The following is a 17120-nucleotide window of genomic DNA, read 5'->3' on the forward strand; positions in this document are numbered from 1 at the left end:
CGGTGCTCTGCAGATTGCGGGCGGCCTGCCAGCTATCTTGAACACGCAGGCCGTGGTGCCTCGTGTGACCTGGGGGCCGACGGCTCGGTGAAGGCCAGCACCAGCATAAGCTCCCAAGCATGTGTCATTTTTGGAAATGGGATTTAATTCTGAAATAACTTCAGCACTAAAATACAACCCAACTTTCCTGTGGTCCATATCTTAGTGACAGGGTGTGAGAGAATACGTGTTGCCTTTCGTGAAACTTGGCCTCCCGCGGGAGAGCGTTGCTGTCGAGCGAGCACAGCCCTGCGAGCTTGCACCCCGTCTCCGGTCTGCTCGGAGCTGTCTGAGCGTGATGCAGCGCTCACGAGGTATGCGTATGCGGGAGCGACTGGGGGCACATCATTAGCAGTCTATTTATGTTAGGAAATTAGCTTTTGTGGGCTTCATGATTGATTTCATTTTTCTTTTTCCTCTTTGTGCTTGAGGAGGGTTTGTATCTGGCGCTGTGAATGGCCTGCAGTGTCTCAAACCCTTCTCGGCATTCTTGCGCCGTGAACGTGGCCCACGCCTTCCAGCCGAACAATGCTCGCTTAGACTCTCCTTTTGTTGCTGCAGCACTAAAACGTTAGAGTGAAGCCTGCTGGGTTTTCCTGCCTGCCTAACCATCGCACTCTCCTTTGGCATAGGCCAGGAGATATTTGCCCCGAGGGATGCGTTACAAGGGCCCCTAATGCTGCAGGGGGCTGCAGTTACGGCCCCAGGCCCCCTTGCAGAGAACTTCTGCTGTTGCACGGTGGTGCTCTGGCTGCTGGATGATCTGCTGCCTTTTAGAAATGGGAGACCTTTTCCATGTGTCTGTAGGAGCTTTGAACCTTGCTGTGGTTTGCAACTTTAAGTTTTAGGTTTCTTCTTGGAGTGACTTTTCTTCAGCTCAGGAAGTCTGAGTATGATCACTTTTCATGGCCCACTGAAGGCACACCCTAACATGGCCATAAGTTTGGAAAGAGCTTTCCTGCCTCCCATTTCTGTAATAAAATAGTATTTTAGAAAATAAACGTTTCCAAAAGTTCCTTGCATGCAGCTGCCGCAACTTGAGATCCATCAGAGAGATTTTGGCAGAGGTAGAGTACTGCAGTCCTGGCAATGCCAGCAGCTCTCACCAACTTTAGCAGGTGTGTTGGGCGCCTACAGGTAGTATCGCTGGCCAGCTGATCGACATGTCTCAAAGCCTCTGCGTATCTGTGCTAGCACTTCATTCTAAAACCGTTGCACGTGTTAGGCCAGGTGTTGCCCGGCGCGGCTCGGTGTCCCGAGGTATTCTGCTGGGCCCTCTGCGCAGCAGCCCTGTCCGTGCTGTGGGAAGCAGGGTGCTCTCGGCTATGCATGTAAAGGTGATTCCTTTCTGTTTCATTTTATTTTGCTGTGGCACTAAGCTCTCTGTGTGACTGGTGTGTGACACATTGCAAAGGCCACTTGGAACGCATTAAGACCTTTTTTTAAAAAAAAAGCGGGAGAAATGACCTGCTGCTGCTTTAAAGGGTCCCATTTCTGTTTATCAGGTTTTACAGTAGCATGTGAGCAAGGGGCTTTGAAGTTAAATTTTTCACTGGTGCTGTTTTGTGTTGCTCAGCCCCCTTCTGAAGGCCCCTTTTGTGGTCAGGAAGCGTTATCTGATGTGCCTCGTATCAGGCCAAAGCAAGCAGCCGGTGCTCTGTAATTGTCCTCTTGGCCTGAGAAGCAGGGGCCGCGCAGCTGCCGCTGTGTCTTCCTGCTATTTCTCTCCCCAAATTTTCCTTTTTATTTGATGTGTTGGTTTCCAGTTTTCGGTTTATGTTGCTATTTTGGTAGGGCTGCGTGACTGCCCTCTGGCTCAGTGCTTGTCTAAAAAGTCGCTATCTGTGGCATGTTGTGGGCCTGGCCTGGCTGCGGGAGCATCGAAGGGGCCCGGGCTGTAACCCGCGGCCGGGCACTGCGGCGGGGAGCTGTAGCAGAGTGATGCTGTGGCTTTTTCCAGACTGAGCAGAAAATGGAGAGGGGGGTGCAGGGTGAAGAAGAAATCTGTTCTTGTCCCACTTATCAAAGGGGTTGTGGAAAAGGAAATGTTTTTTAATTCTGTGGAGCTTGGGATACTTGTTTTTTTTCCTGACCTTATCAGTTTGGAAAAGCTTTGAGCAGAAGATGCCATGAAAACAAGAAACTGCTATACACTGGGATGTTCATGCCATTGCAATCTTGGGACCAAACCTGGGAGAAGTGAATATGTGTTTGGCTGTTTTTTTGTCTAACATATAGAGCTGGTTGCAGCAGTGTGGCTTCTCGAGGCACAAGGAATGGATCGTGTTTAACAAGTAGGAAATGCAGGATCAGCATGACTAACCGTTGCACTGATAGATGCTGGAAGTAATTTTGCGGGGGTGAGGGGATGTTCCTGTCCTGATGCCATCGTTTGGGAGTCTGTTGGATGAGTCCGGAGGCAGCCTGAGTCTCTGGAGAGCTCCAGCACAGCTCTAATGGATAGATGACCTTCTCTGTCCCCTCACCACACATATATTTTGTTCCATTAATGAGGGGGAAATTAAGAAACTTAATTTAATGAAGATTTAGTGCCAAAAGAGCAAGGGATGGCTCTGTGCCTAGGCAAGGCTTTATTACAGAGCTTTTCTGGAACACAGCTAAGCTTTGAGAGCCATCAGGTATGTGCTGTGGTCCTCTGGTGATGCTGGATGCAAACAACCAGCTCCTGAGGACAGCTTCTGCCTGGGTGTGCAAGGAGCAAAAGTATCTGTGAATTCACCACTGTAGTTTCTTAGCTTTCTGCCCATTTTTTGCCTTTGGTTGGAGTATGGGACTACCCTTGTCCTCAGATAAAATGGCAGAGCACGACTGGGCAGAGTGGAAGTCTGCTTTTGTTCACTGCAAGAGGTGGTTTAAAGAACTCAGTAGTGACTTGCATGATTTTTGAGAATAGAGCTGTAAGCAAGTAGATCTGAACGTTGGCTACGTTAAATGGACTTCTCATAGTGGTCAACAGCAAATACAAAGATAATGAGTTTGTTATGGCTCAGGAGATGTTGCCCAGTTCTTTGCAGGTTGTGGGTGTAAAGACAGGCTCCCTGAGCATTACGTATGCATTAAATGAACCTGTGGCAGTTCTGGGAGAAGCAGGGATGCCTGGGCAACTGCAGACTAGTGATTCTCTGTTGTGCCCTCTTCTTCCTATTTTAGGTAGTGGATAAGATTTTTAAATTCTCAGACTAGTAAGAGACTGCTGAGTCCACCCTAGGCTTGGCTGTGTCTTCCTAGTGCAAGTGATGGTCTCTGCACAGGCTTCTGAGGACGGACGCTTATTCTCAGGTGAAATGAGGTAGATGGCTATAAAATACATTAATACAGTATTTTCTTGTATCCTGCAATGCATGATTGTTCTTACATGTGAGATTTCCCATTAAAATGGGGGAACTCGCATACCCTAGGCATACAAATTTTATTCCTGGGACATATCACAGCCTAAGCCGCAGTGGCAAAACAAGCTGGTTAGGGAAAATTGTTCTGCAACTGGCTTCCAGCTCTGTCTGTCTATCCAGCAACACAAGCCGTTCTGTCTCTTGTTCCAAAACGCAGTATTTTTAACAGACTGCTTTTTTGCAGTTGTGGACCCAGGGAGCGGCATTTTGGAATGATTAGAAGGCATTGCCTATTGTGTGCTTGAACAACTTGAAATGTAATTGATGTGTGTTGCAGCCACGTTCCTCTGGAGCTTTCTCAAAGGGGAAGAAATATTTCCCTTCAAAGCTGAGCCAGTGGATAGAGCACAGGGCTGCGAAGTCGGGAGACGCTGGAGTCTGCTCTCGGTGAAGCTGTGACTGTTCGACAGCCTCCTCGTCGGATGGTCTCGGGGTGCCACAGCGCCGGGTGCAGAAGGGCCTCTGCTTTCTGGACTGCCTCGTGCCAGCGCAGAGCCATGCCTGGTCGCACCCTGGCCGGCTCAGCATTTCCTAGCTGCTTGTGAATGTAAATTTTTACCTCCGTCAGAGGTCAATGCTTTGGTGTCTCTGACGCGATTTGATAAGGTGCGATGTGGAGCGGAAGGGGAGGACTGCTCTGCCAGCGCCCCGGAGCGCTGCAGCGCACCGGTGTCTCGGGGCCCTTGCAAACCCCCAGGGCTCCGCATTTATTCCAGCACTTAAAGTGACCCTTGAAACGTAACAGTGCTGGTCAGGATTCCTGGAAGGGCACCCAGGGAGTCGGCGGGTTTTGTTGCGCTTGCCAGTCGGGCAGGATAAAAACTGAACAGAAAGCTGCTGCTTCCTTTGGTTGGTCTAGTGGTGCTTGTGAAACGCAAGCACGTCGTTACGGTTCCCGCCTGGCGAAGGGGTTAGTCAGGGGCCTGCAAGAAACAGTCATCAGTGAATTCGATTATAACCAGCACTAACAAATAAATACCAAGTGCCTGAAAGACTTTCTTGTTTAGTAGTAGCTCAGGAACTCGTGAGTCACTTGAGAAAGCGCGAATCAAAACTGAGTAGCCGTACTGTGAGTGAAGAAGGATTTTAACTTGACAGCTAGTTGCTTTGGTTATGGATATAATACAGTGGTGGTATGGAGTGATTTCATTGTAAAAAGCAAACAGGCATTAGTCAATATGATGCTTTTATCTAGTCCCGTCCAGATGAATATGGACTTTCTGCAGAGAGGAGCTGCGTCGCTTTGGGCGCTCCGATGCTGCACGCGGGAGGAAACAAACCAACAAAAAGAGGCTGGAGGAGGGAAGTGATTAGACGAGCTTCAGCTGTTTTTTTCCCCTGTTGAATGGCCCTCTTTCATCAGGATATGTTAGGACAAGTGCTTTTTCAAGCCAGGATATCAGTGGAAGACAGAGTGTTCTGTAAAAGTCATCCAGTTCCTGGGTAGCATCAACAGACGCGATTTCTCTGCTCCTCGCAGAATATACGGTCAACCCTTTCTTTTCCTTCTTTTCTTTTTTTTTTATGGGTTTAGAAGCAAAAGGATGTGAGTTTTACAGTTAGTTATGAATCTTTTCAAACTTACTGACTTCTGTCTGACTCTTGGGCCAGCACAATGCTTCTGCTGTTCAAAGAAAACCAGTCCAAATTAGTATGTATAAGCCACTCGTTTTTATGCTGCTAACAAATGCTGCTTACTAGAATATTTATCGCTGCTTCTGAGGCTTGGAAGTTGGGGATGTTCTTTAGCAGTTGGATTTGTTGTTGTTGTTCTTAGGAGATTTAAAAAGAAGTGGTGCTTGCTTGTTTGCTGGAATTGTGTGATTTACAAATGTTCGAAGAGCTGAGCTGCAGCACCGTGCCTTGCCTTTTTCTCCCTTTGTTTTGTTAGCGGCGTTCTGGAACGGTCGCGTGAGGTGACTGGGGCTGAGGAATGTTCCTCGAACGTGGATGAGGGATAGCGTCGGGTATCGCTGCCCTCCTGATACCGGCTAAAATACGAGCTCTCGCTGGGGCTTGCTGCTGTGTTACCTCTCTGGTAACGGCTGACCAGGGGCTTATGCGGAGATGGGGGAGTGCAGATAGTCCTGGGGAAATATGGGCAGCCTGGCCCGCGGGCAGCTGCGTTCTGCGAGGTTAGTGCGCATCTGGAGGAAGAAAAGAAGAGAAGAAAATCACCTGGCTCTCCCCAGGTTCTTTGGCTTTCATTGCCATGCAGATGAATACGTACTGACAACAATTTTATTGTGTGGGTTATCCTTTTCCTGCAACCACTTTCTGCTCTGGCAGTGCAGCTTTCTCCTTCTCCTACGACTGGGAATAGTCGCTTTTATTGTAAATGATGCCTTGACTGAATTTTCTAACTACGACAGAGGAGAATGTCAGATGAGATGAACCATCAGAGCATCCGTCAGTGATGCCTTCGGGGAAAGAGTCATGTCTCTTCCATGTTCGCTGCTTCTGTAGAAATCTCAGTCAGTATGGATTAGGGATAGAAGAATATCCTTTGGGAGATCTTTATCACTTTCCCAAAAATCTTTGAGACAGGGATACTGTGAATTATTTGCTGGGTACATTATCCAACTGTTCCTTTTCTCTTGTTGGAAAAAGAAATTGGATGAGTGTATGTGAAGCCAGCATCTAACTGAGTAGATATATCCTTATATTGCACTGATGTCACTGTTTTCGTAAAACTTCTGGCCTTTTTAAACTCTTTCCTGTTAGCATAAAAGATCTGATGTGAGAGGAAAACAAGATTCCTCCCGGGAGACCGACGGAATGAGCTAAGTTCCCGGTTGCAGGAATTCCCGCTGCGAGTGCATGCGCTCAGGCCGGAGCCTGCGTTGCGGATCGCGGGAAGCGCTGCCGGGCTGGTGTGCAGAAGCAGCCCGCTCGCTGGCGAGTGCAAGCGGCGAGCGTTCAGACGCCGTCGGAGTGAAAACAAGCTTGTCTGCGTTTAAATTAGCCCGAGTGCAGCTGTCCTGGAGGCATCTTACTGGTCTTAGATATGCATTGGAAAGCCTGGAACCTATGCTAAAATTTTGGATTTTTTTTTCTTTCTTTCTTTCTATCTTTCTTTTTTTTTTTTTTTTTTTAAATCAACTGAAATCTTGAATTCAAACCTGGTTCAGCTTCTCTGGGAATTTTGTACCTTGAAAATTTAGTTGAAAAATTAGGAAACCTTGTCTGAAAACCTTCATAGCTTGAAGGACTTTGGCTCTGTTCTCACAGAAGGCAAAAGCAGAATGCTGTAACTTCATGTCTTTACTCAGAAAAATACTGAGCTAGACTAGAGCCTTAGTGCTCGCTTCTACCGAGGGGCAAAGCCTCTAGATAAAATATGGGACAAAGTGCTGGGAGTAGTAACTCCTGTGGGATCCTTTGCTGTAGTATGAATAACTCCCTGTAGCACAGTCTCACAGCAGAGCATTTATATTTAGTAAATTGCAGACAGTAATTAATGATGATCTATGTTAGGAAGTGTAGGTTGGCAGTAAATTTAGGTTTGAAACAAGGAATGTCTCTTGTGATGGTCATTGCCTGATGTTTTGAGTGGTGTAAAAAATGCAATGTAAGCAGTTACTGTGGCAACTAAAAGGTAGGTTAGCAGATGTTGATTTTCAGTCTTGTGGGAAATGCTAACTTTACCACTTATGTCCACGTCTATTTCTAAAATGCTCACAAGTACATTATGGTACTATGTAATTAGATTTGTCCTGGTTCTTACTGCAACTACTGATTTTGTTCAGTCTTCTCTTTAGTTATGTTCTTGGGCCTGTTTCATCTGATTTTGTGGAAATACAGTTTTGTGTTTGCACATATTGGGACCTGCTTTGTCATCAGGAGAATTTCCCAGGACTGCTCTACCTAGCTGGAGCAAAGCCAAATCTTTGCTATCGTGTTGGTTGCTTTTCTCCCTGAAGTTTTGGAGCAGTTTTCTTTCTTTATGGTGTGCAAGCTTCATCCTTCTCTCCCTTCTGCCTTAAACCTACAGGGATGTCATAGTTGCATGTTCTTGTTTTTGCATTCCAGAGAAATCTTAAACTGAAATTAGTAGGAAATGATTGACTCGGAACTTGATCTTAAGTCATTTTACAGGTCTGAGCCTGTAAAATTTCTTACCCTCTACTGTTTTGATTTAAGTTACAGAATTTGGTAATTGAATCATAAAGTCATTTCTAGCACGTGACAACTCAGGCAAATGTCTCCTGTAACAGCCAGGTTGCAGTGTTGCTGGAAAATGACACGACTCGTGGTGAATAACCCTGCAGGCATGCCTTGCAAGGTGGCAGAATCGGCCTTTGGGAGCAGCTTGTCATGGCAAAATCCTACTATGTTTTAGTCATGAAAAGCCTTTCCTTTTCCTAGGCATACTGACCTTAACCCATATTTTGCTGCAGTTTCCTTTCAGTTGACTTCCTGTGCCATTTGTTTTCCAGCCTAAGTGAGAGCTTTTTCATGGTGAAAGGAGCAGCCCTTTTCCTGCAGCAAGGAAACAGTTCCCAGGGCCAGCGAAGTCTTCAGCATCCTCACAAACATGCAGGTAATGGATTAAATTACGTCCTGAAATTCCTCCTTGCTTCCTGCTCATCTTGTCCATGCTGACAGGTTAATGGGACATGTGGGTGGGTGGGTGACTCCTCTAATTGTCGTAGTGGGCCTTGTATAACCCGTTGAGTAAACCCAGGTTTTCAGCTTGCTTGATTTCAGTGGAAACATATGATTATTGGATCTTTGTTTAAAGTTCTGTCATTGTCTTAAATTGTGACTGGAGTAGAAATTTATTCTCTGCAGACATGGCATTCAGCACAGCATTCCTTAGCCAGGAAAGCCTACTGAGCCAGAGTCTCTACTGAGTATGCATCCATGTTTTCTGAAGTCTCAAATGAAGAAATGGATCTTGTTTCTACTTCAGCGGTTTGATTTTTGCCTTCCCCTATTGCATTTAAGGAGGAAAATCAGCTGAACTGGATCTCTGACCTGTTCTTGGGGAACTGAGGTCCTAGTTGAGCATGGTGATGATATTTCTCTGGCGTGCTTTCCCAGTCTCCAATAATTACAGGCTCAGGACTTTCTATCAGGGATGTTTTCCATGTCACCAATATCCCAGTGGTCTATTCTATGAAATTGCCTGTCTCCTTTTGGGATTCTGCATGTAAATGCCACTAAGATGAAGAAGGCTTCAACAGGACTTGGGTTTCTGGACAGGCATGTGCTTCTTAGCTCCTTATGTTCCTGGTTTCAGGAAATCCCCTCTTTAGTGAACTCATCAAAATCTAGCCTGTGAGCATATATCATGGTTTAAGAATGCACCTTGGTTGGTTGGTTGATTATTGTTTCTTTTCTTCCCAGTGTGCCAACCTGGTGGAAAGAAATAGTAAGAGACTTGTACAGTGAAAGCACATCAGGATTGATAAGGAGATATGAGGATAAAGGAAGTTAATTTTACTTGTCCTGTATTTTTATGCCTTCTGTCGTTGACAGTTTTGGAATAAGTGATTACTGGGAAAGAAGAAATAAGATCATCGGGGCTTTTGAGTGAAGGAGCATGTGGGAAAGGCACAGTGTGGTACTGTGTGTCTGCTGCTTAGTAAACACTCCAAGCACAAAGAGCGTGTTTGAATACCAAGCTTGGCTTTGGGTTTCTTTGATTGTCAGCAATTTCATATACCCAGAAAACATCCTACGGAAGGAATTTTATCTCATATGGAAAGTTATGAGTGCATTACTAAGTTATTAGATGTGAACTTGTTTTGTTTTCTTGTAGATTCTTTGTTCCTCTAGCTTGCTTTTACTGAGCAGGAATGCATCCACCACTACAGGTCCTAAGGGACCTGTTGCATGAACAGCCCTTTGTTTGAGATAGAAGGGATTCATCACCTACATCAGGCCACTACTGCAGCCCTCTTTCTTTTTGTGTTCAGATAAGCCCTCAGTTAGGCCAGTGGGGTTGAACCCACGATACTGTATGTGTTTCTTAAGTCAGAACTTTTCCTTTGTCCTTTGGCAATTTTTCTTTTTTAATCAGAATTGTTCCTTCCGCCTTTTCCACCCCTGTCTTCAGTGCACATATTTTTCTGCCTTCTGCAAGATGCTGTAGCTGGAAGAGAATCATCATTTGTGCCAGTCACAGGTGGTCACAATATAGTTAGTATCTGCCAAATGCTGTATAGCCCTGTTCTCTTGCACAGGCAGATTTCACTCATTAAAGAAGCTTCCTTCTGTTAAAGTTTTCTGAGACAATAAAGCTTAATTGGCCTCCCTTAAATGGCATTTTCTGACTTAAAGAAATGTCCAGTTCCACTGAAAGTCAAGACTAGGCCCATTCTTAGGGCAGCAAGTGAGAGACCGTTTCTGATCATTTTTCTGCTTTCTCGGTAGGTGATTTGCCCCAGCACCTCCAGGTGATGATCAACCTGCTTCGCTGTGAGGACAGAATCAAACTGGTAAGAAGTGATGCATTGTCCTGCCCTTCTTTCTGTTGGAGGCATTTGAAATAGGCCTGTAGAAGTTCATGAAAATCGTTCACAAATCCAGGGTTTACAGTTAGCTTAAGCCAAAGAAAGTCTGTGCCAGTTACCAACCGTACTGCATGGTCCTGCCACCACTCCTTTTGGGCCAGTGCTCACATCTAGGTGATGAGCAGATCAGGAAGCTGATCTGGCTGAAACTTTTTGTTAAGTTTAATTTTCCAGTCAGCTCACAAACCATAACGCAGGAGAAGAGCTGCTGGTAGTGGATACTTGTGGTTAGTTTGTCTTAAATCAGCCCTGAAATTATATCCAAATCGGGCTGGGCTTTCTTTTTTAACAAAATCTGCAGAGGGTATAAGGTCACTGTGGAAAAGTCCTTGTTTACTATCCTCTCTAGCATTGCTGCCATGTTTCAGTGGAGGCTCGCGAGAGTGGAAGAATCCTCTGAGCTTGCTTCTATTTCCAGTTTAACTAGAAAGTTGGCCACATGCTGAACTACTTTAAAAAAAAAAAGAAAGAAAAAGGCTTCAGGTTGAATTTTGTAATAAATTCTCCACTACCCTTCCAAAAATAATAGCCAGTAATGGAAGTAGTGTTCATGCAAAAGCTGGTTTGCAGAGCTTGGTTACCCTTTTCTAGGCTGTCCGTTTGGAAAGTGTATGGACAGACAGAGTCCGGTACATGGTGGTTGTGTACAGCAGCGGGCGACAGGACACAGAAGAGAACATTCTGTTGGGAGTGGATTTCTCCAGCAAGGAGAGGTATGGCTGTGGCAAGGCTGGGCTTCCTATACAGTCAAATGTTGGGTTCCCTAATTTCCTGTATAACTTTGTGATTCCTAGAGAGGATAAGCCAGAACAACCCAAAAACTGAATTTCAGCTTCATAAATAGATGTGCATTTTGAAGTGTTCCCCATTCGAAGTACAGAATGAAAGCAAAAACCCTAGATATCTTTGCAGATCTGAAATACTGCACTGTTTTGTTTTGGAAATAACAAAGTAGATGTGGATTCCTAAAAAAAGAAAACAAGCCCAGCCCCTCTTTCCTCTCTTCCCCCAGATAACAGTAATTCTCCTTAGGGAGTTGGCTACTTACCAAATGACAAATCCATTCTAACTTTAAGGTTGGCTGCTATTTCAATTACTATTTCCCCTGAAAGCCAAAGTTTCTGTTAATTAAGGAAAAGCTTCATGCAGGATGAAGTCTGTTGGCATTAGTAGCTTTATTGAGGGCCTCCATGGCTGTGGGTTGGGGCTGAAGTGTCACTGCTCAGCTGTAAGTGTTCTGACGCTGACAGTTTGACTAGTTTGGCACCTTTGTGGGTTTTATTCCTTTTATATGTATTTAATAAAAAACATTTTTTCTCTTCAAAGCTCTAAAGTGTACATTGTCCACATGTGTGTTCAAGCCGGCCTGTCAGCTCCTTTCATCTGATGCAGAAAGAGGCTGGAGGCTTTTTTTTTTTTTTTTTTTTTTAAAAAAAAAAATCTTTGCTAACTTGCTGTTGTATGCGTACAGATTTCCTTTAAAAGTTTTGATATCTTGGCAGCTTAATTATTTACTGGTTGAAAGTTACTGGTATCCATTATAGTATAGTTTTCTTGCCAGATTACTTCTCTGAAATGGAAGTGTTCTTCTAGATTAGGTAAACTCATAAAATCCTTTTAGTCTTTTTCTACCAGCCAAAGTGATGAAGTGAAAACCGAGCACAATCCTTTGAAAGGCCCCTTGGGTCCTCTTTGGGAAGGGCAGGCGGCTGCTCTGCCACCTACCAAGGTTTCTTTCTGCCTGGCTTTAGTGAGCTTGAATCTCTGCGCCCAGGTCGCTGCGATCTGCCTTTGCGTCGGGGAGCTTCCCTGCCCGGAGCTGATGAGGGCGAGAGCAGCAGAGCTGATGGGGCAGATACTGCAGCGCTTGCTGGCAGACTGTCGGCGTGGAGGGGGAAGAGGAGGTGGTTTTGTGACTCCTGCTTCTGTGCTATCGTTTCTCTAGTCCTGTGGAGCAATGGGTGTATTAATATTAGAGTAGATCTTTAGACTTCAGCTTACTGATTCCCTTGTGAGTTAATGTATTAAATGACCTAAGATATTACTAGGAGTTACTAGAGCAAGACTTGAAATTTTAAAAATGAAAGAGTATTCATAATTTAAGATATCTGTGCGACCGTATTGTAGCCTATATTTAACATCCAGCATAACAATTTCTCTTCCAGTAAAAGCTGCACTATAGGAATGGTTCTTCGTTTGTGGAGTGATACTAAAATCCATCTCGATGGTGATGGGTAAGAAACCACATTAAAAAGATAAATGTGTATGTCCTTTCCTACTGAGGGCTGCTCTAGGAGAGACTCTGTCACCTTGCAAATGAAGTTCCAATTTTGGATTAATCACTGCAGTCTTTTTATTCAGTCACTGAGGTTTTTTTCCTCTTGTTTCCCTCATTCTGGTAGAGAAACCTGTAACACCCAGTGAATGTTTTCTTAAATTCCACCCAACAGGTGGAATTTAAATTCCTTGCGGTGTACGGCGGGGAAAGCTGGTCACTTGACATTCCTATTTGGGAGGATTGGGATAATCAGGTGATACAAATTCTCATCCCTGGTTCTGTTTGACTGAGTGTTGGTTTCCACATGCCCTAGAGCTGCCTTGCAGTAGCTGTTTATAGAGTGCAGCTCCTGATGCAGAGGAGCAGTCTGTCACTTTTTCTTTTTTTTCCTCTCCCTGTTAGTGGCTTCAGTGTGAGCACCGCAGGGAGAATGCACATCTTCAAGCCAGTGTCAGTGCAAGCTATGTGGTATGTATGTTAATTAGCTTTGCTGAGAAAGAGACTGTCATTTCTGCGAGTAAATTAAATAAGCAAACTGTGTTTTAACTTTCTCTGTAACTAGTAGGTAGTGAGCTGCAGTAGAAAGATTGTTTTCCTGTGTCAGCAGGTAGCAGCACTATAAAGGGCCTGTGAGAGTATTGATCCAAAAGTAGGCTCTTCTGCTTCTGTTCAGAGCAGCTCTGGGCTCCCTAATACAAGGATGATGGCAAATGACACTAATGAGGTGAATAAGCATGAAAGACCAACCTGAATTCCTCAGGCTGCAAACCCTGTCTTTCCTCGCTGTGCGTATTTTTCTAACTGGAAAAGGAGCAAGTGCCAACCTGATGGCATTAGCGAGGTTCTGCCCTGCTCCTGCAGCCACGCTGGGGTTCCTGCTGTGTGAAAACTTTCCATGCCGCCCCGGGCTCGCGTTTGCCTTTCGGCTCCTGTCGCCCCTCCTGTGTGCGGAGATCTTGAAACACTGAAGCAAAGACGGCTGAATCAGCAGTGGCTGCGCCAGTAAATTCCTCCTTGAAGAGACTGCTCCCCTGCCCCTAATACAGCAAATGCATGTGTTCTGGCTTGGCCAGTGCGCTGGCTCCTGTTGGAGCTTAATGAGATCCCTGTTCTTGTAACATCTGATAGGGAAAAGATGCAGATGTAGAGGAGGATGTCATGTTAGGGATGATTAGGTACAGAAACAAATGAAACGTGTGTTCCTGCCATTTTTGAACGCAGCCCTCCTGTTGGCAGCCTTAGATGTGGTTAATGTATTCAGTATAACGATAACTTCAGAGCAGAGCCTTAAGAAAAAAAGGAGGAAGTAGGAAAAAAAAAGGAGAGGAAAAATTAATGCTAGATTTTACAAAAACAAATGACCCAATCTGGGCTGTGTCCCTGGTGCATGTCAGGGACCAAGAATGCTGGTAAATGTGCATTTGACTCCTTGCTGAAGGTGGTTTGAAAATCGTCCATGTTCTTTATTTTTCTTTAGGCCGGCTTTACAAGTTAGCTAATGATTACATCCCAGAGTGACTTGTGCCTCATTCTTGCCCATTGATTGGAAAAAAAATGCTAGTCTCCACTTTGGACCAGCTCTTTAGAGGCCTCCAAGTTGCAGCTTGTGCCCTCTCTGAACTCAGATGCAATAAACCCGTAGCTCTCAAAAACAAACAAACAAACAAACAAACAAAAAATCCAAAACCTGTAAAAAAAAACAAAGCTGAAAATCTTTTTCCTCTGTGAAAATCTCTTGAGATGCTGCTCTGTGTGTTTCTGCTGCTCACACTCATATAACTTTGCTCTCCAAATTTGCAGGTCTGCTTTACAGATCCTCCATAAAGCCTGTGAAGTTGCAAGAAGGTACAACTACTTCCCTGGTGGAATGGCCTTGGTCTGGGCTACGTACTATGAAAGCTGCATCAGCTCCGATCAGAGCTGCATCAATGAGTGGAATGCAATGCAGGATTTGGAGTCCACTCGCCCAGACTCTCCAGCTCTGTTTGTTGACAAGTCAGTTCTGAGTTTCATTAGAAAACATTAGCTTGGCTCGTAAGAAATATTTCCTCTTTTCCCTTTTGTTTTTCTAGTGGTTCATTTCTTTTCATTTCATAAAAGTCCTAATGTTTTTTTATTTGTTTGTTTATTCCTTTTATTCTGGGCAATTTGCTAAATGTGAGTCTTTCCCACCACTCCTCTGTACTGCACAACTCGCACGTCTTGGGAGAACCTGTTTACTGCCCGTCTGAGGACATCCTTTCCTTTTCCCTTTTAGGCCGACTGAAAGGGAACGAACAGAACGGCTCATTAAAGCCAAACTCCGAAGCATCATGATGAGCAAAGACCTGGAAAATGTGACTTCCAAGGAGGCAAGTATAAAATCTGCTGCTATCTTATTCTTCCTGCTCAACTCCTTTTCTAGAGTGTGTTGCATTGATGAAGGGGCACCGTATGACTAGATGTTGTTGGCTTTGAGTATATATTTCCAGCTGTTCCTTAAAGGCTTTGCTATACCTCTGTGTCTTCACCAGGAAAATCGGGGCAATACCAACATCGGAGTGAATATTTCAAGTCCTTAGTAACAAGAATTTGACTCTGAAATGCAAAGTGCCTGTTACTTTGCCAGCAGAGTGGCATCAGAGATGATACCTGCCTTACAGCTGATTGTAGGACATGTAAAAATGTCCAAGCCATGAATTTGCAGCCACTTGCTTTTCAGTGCATCCTTGTGAATTACACAAGCAAAGATAGCGCTTTCAGATGAGGTAGTTGGTCGCTTGAGCTCTCACAACTGTGAATATACACAGTTATTTTGGGTGAGTGACCTGATACTTGCTCATGGACAGTGCAGAGCAGCTTAAGTGCTACAAACAGTCTTCCTTTCTCCTTGTTGGCTTCAATATTAAGGTTCTATTTTTCTACGTTTGTGAGCGATGTCAGTGACTTGCAAGCAAAATTTTGATAGTGACTCTGTGGATGAAGAATCACAGGTCAAGGCTAAAGCTAGATTGGATCTGTTCCCCAGGGTGATGTAAATGCATCTGGCTGCAGTGCAAACATTTTCAGAGCAAATGGTAATAGTGCTTTTTGGTTTGAGGTTTTTGTTTTTCAAGAGAGGCTGTTAAAATGCAGCACTTTCCTTTTTAAATCTTGGGACTGAAAGATTCAAATATGCGTTCGTGTAGAGCAGCTTTAAAAGTTAGAGGCATGAGCTGAGAACTCGTCTGTGTATGTGCTCTTAATTCTTAGTGCATCTTGATTGCACCAAGAGTTAAGAGCTTTAACCATTTTCCATGGTGACTTAAGCAAAGCTGTGTTGCGTTGCATTTACACCTACCTCAAGCAGAGATGCAGTAAGAGAACCTGTCCCCTGGCATTTTAAAAAGGGGAAATACTGAAAATCTCTAGATTCTCTTCTCAGCAGTGATGCTGCCATTATTCACTTCTAGCTTCTAATGGATTTCACATTTATATGTCAGCTGCTCTCCAAGGACTGAATTATCTCTTAAATTATTTTTAAGAAGCAGATACCCCAAAATAAAGAGGTTTATACTGCGATACTGTCTGAAGCTTTATTTAGACATGCTAAATTTGCGGGCCTAAGATACTGGAAAGATGCCATGTAGTGAGGTTGCTTGTGGCCAAAAGGGCAAATCCCTCTTGCTCTCTTTAATGAAGTACAGAACACATATTGGAACCTTGCTGAGCAGAGGAGTGCCAGTAAATGTTTCTACTGAACAGACAAGATTCAAGGTGGCATTTTTTATTTTCTGCTCTACAGATACGAAATGAGCTGGAGAAACACATGAATTGCAACTTGAAAGAATTCAAAGAATTTATAGACAATGAAATGCTGCTTATCCTGGGTCAGATGGACAAACCATCTCTGATTTTTGATCATTTATATCTGGTAAGCTGCAGCATCAGGAGTTCCAGAAAGGTTGGAGGCTTGGTGGGAGTGATCTGACAGGTCACTGGGCTTATGAAAAGCTCAATTTGGTGTCAAGGCTGAATTGTGCAGCATGAGCAAGCCTGTTATCTAACCCTTTATGTAGAGTCTTTACCCCAGGGCCCATATTGCTTGTAAAAGCTCATAGTGCAAAAGCCCCCCTTTTTCTAGCTAAGCTCTTATTTCTGACACTTTAATGTTTTTTTTCTGGCAGGTTCACCCTGCTTCAGAACATACCATGGCATAGCTCAGGTTCTATGTATGCTCATTTTGCCTTTCTGGTAATGGAGATTTTGTTTTAAGATGGAGAAAGGGTCTAGCTCTGGATGCTGCTCTGGTGTGACAACTGTTTGCCTTTTGAGTGATTAGTATAGCTATATTCTTTTTCTTGATAGTGTCTATCAATTTCTTATGTGTAGCCAAAGCTACATGAAGAATAAGGCTGAAGGTGAGGTGCTCTTCAGGCTTATGCGGAAGGAAGGATGTGTGTTTCTTGTAGTCTTTTGCCACTAGATGGTACTCCAGGCAAAACTAGGCACTACTATCTGGAACAAAGACTTACTTGAGATGAATATATTTGTGCCCTTTATGCCTGGGTCATATTTTTCTTGAGAGCCTCATATTATATATTGTTTTTTGGGGGCAAAGCTTGCTTTATATACCCTTTTTGCCCTGTTTTGCAGGGACAGGTGGAATCCAAAATGTAATTATTCCCATAACTTTGAGGATTTGCCTCGCTTCTCGTGTACCTGTGATCCCAACCATGCTAAACCTAATCATTTCAGTTCCCTGCTCTATTTTATCTTGCGGTTAAAAATGCAGAGTGGCATGTGGGCAGTGATTTGGGAAGCGCACTGTCCCAGGCTGGCCTGGAACTAATCCTTAGGTGAAGGCGTAATGTCCTTTTCTACTAACCCTTCAGGAGGTCCTTGGCAGTACTT

The 17120-nt window shown here is 44.4% G+C and overlaps 1 protein-coding gene across 1 annotated transcript in view; it reads left to right on the forward strand.

The window, feature by feature from the left end:
- Positions 1-17120, forward strand: part of SSH1 (slingshot protein phosphatase 1) — a 41409-nt gene that overhangs the window by 14863 nt on the left and 9426 nt on the right. Inside the window, exons 3-10 of the mRNA XM_062589848.1 lie at positions 7889-7992; positions 9831-9895; positions 10562-10683; positions 12136-12204; positions 12651-12716; positions 14049-14243; positions 14506-14599; positions 16012-16140. Of these exons, the coding sequence (XP_062445832.1) occupies positions 7889-7992; positions 9831-9895; positions 10562-10683; positions 12136-12204; positions 12651-12716; positions 14049-14243; positions 14506-14599; positions 16012-16140 (844 nt within the window). The remainder of the gene's footprint in view (positions 1-7888; positions 7993-9830; positions 9896-10561; positions 10684-12135; positions 12205-12650; positions 12717-14048; positions 14244-14505; positions 14600-16011; positions 16141-17120) is intronic.

The sequence above is a fragment of the Rhea pennata genome, chromosome 17 (genome assembly GCF_028389875.1).
Source record: "Rhea pennata isolate bPtePen1 chromosome 17, bPtePen1.pri, whole genome shotgun sequence".
Lineage (NCBI taxonomy): Eukaryota > Metazoa > Chordata > Aves > Rheiformes > Rheidae > Rhea > Rhea pennata.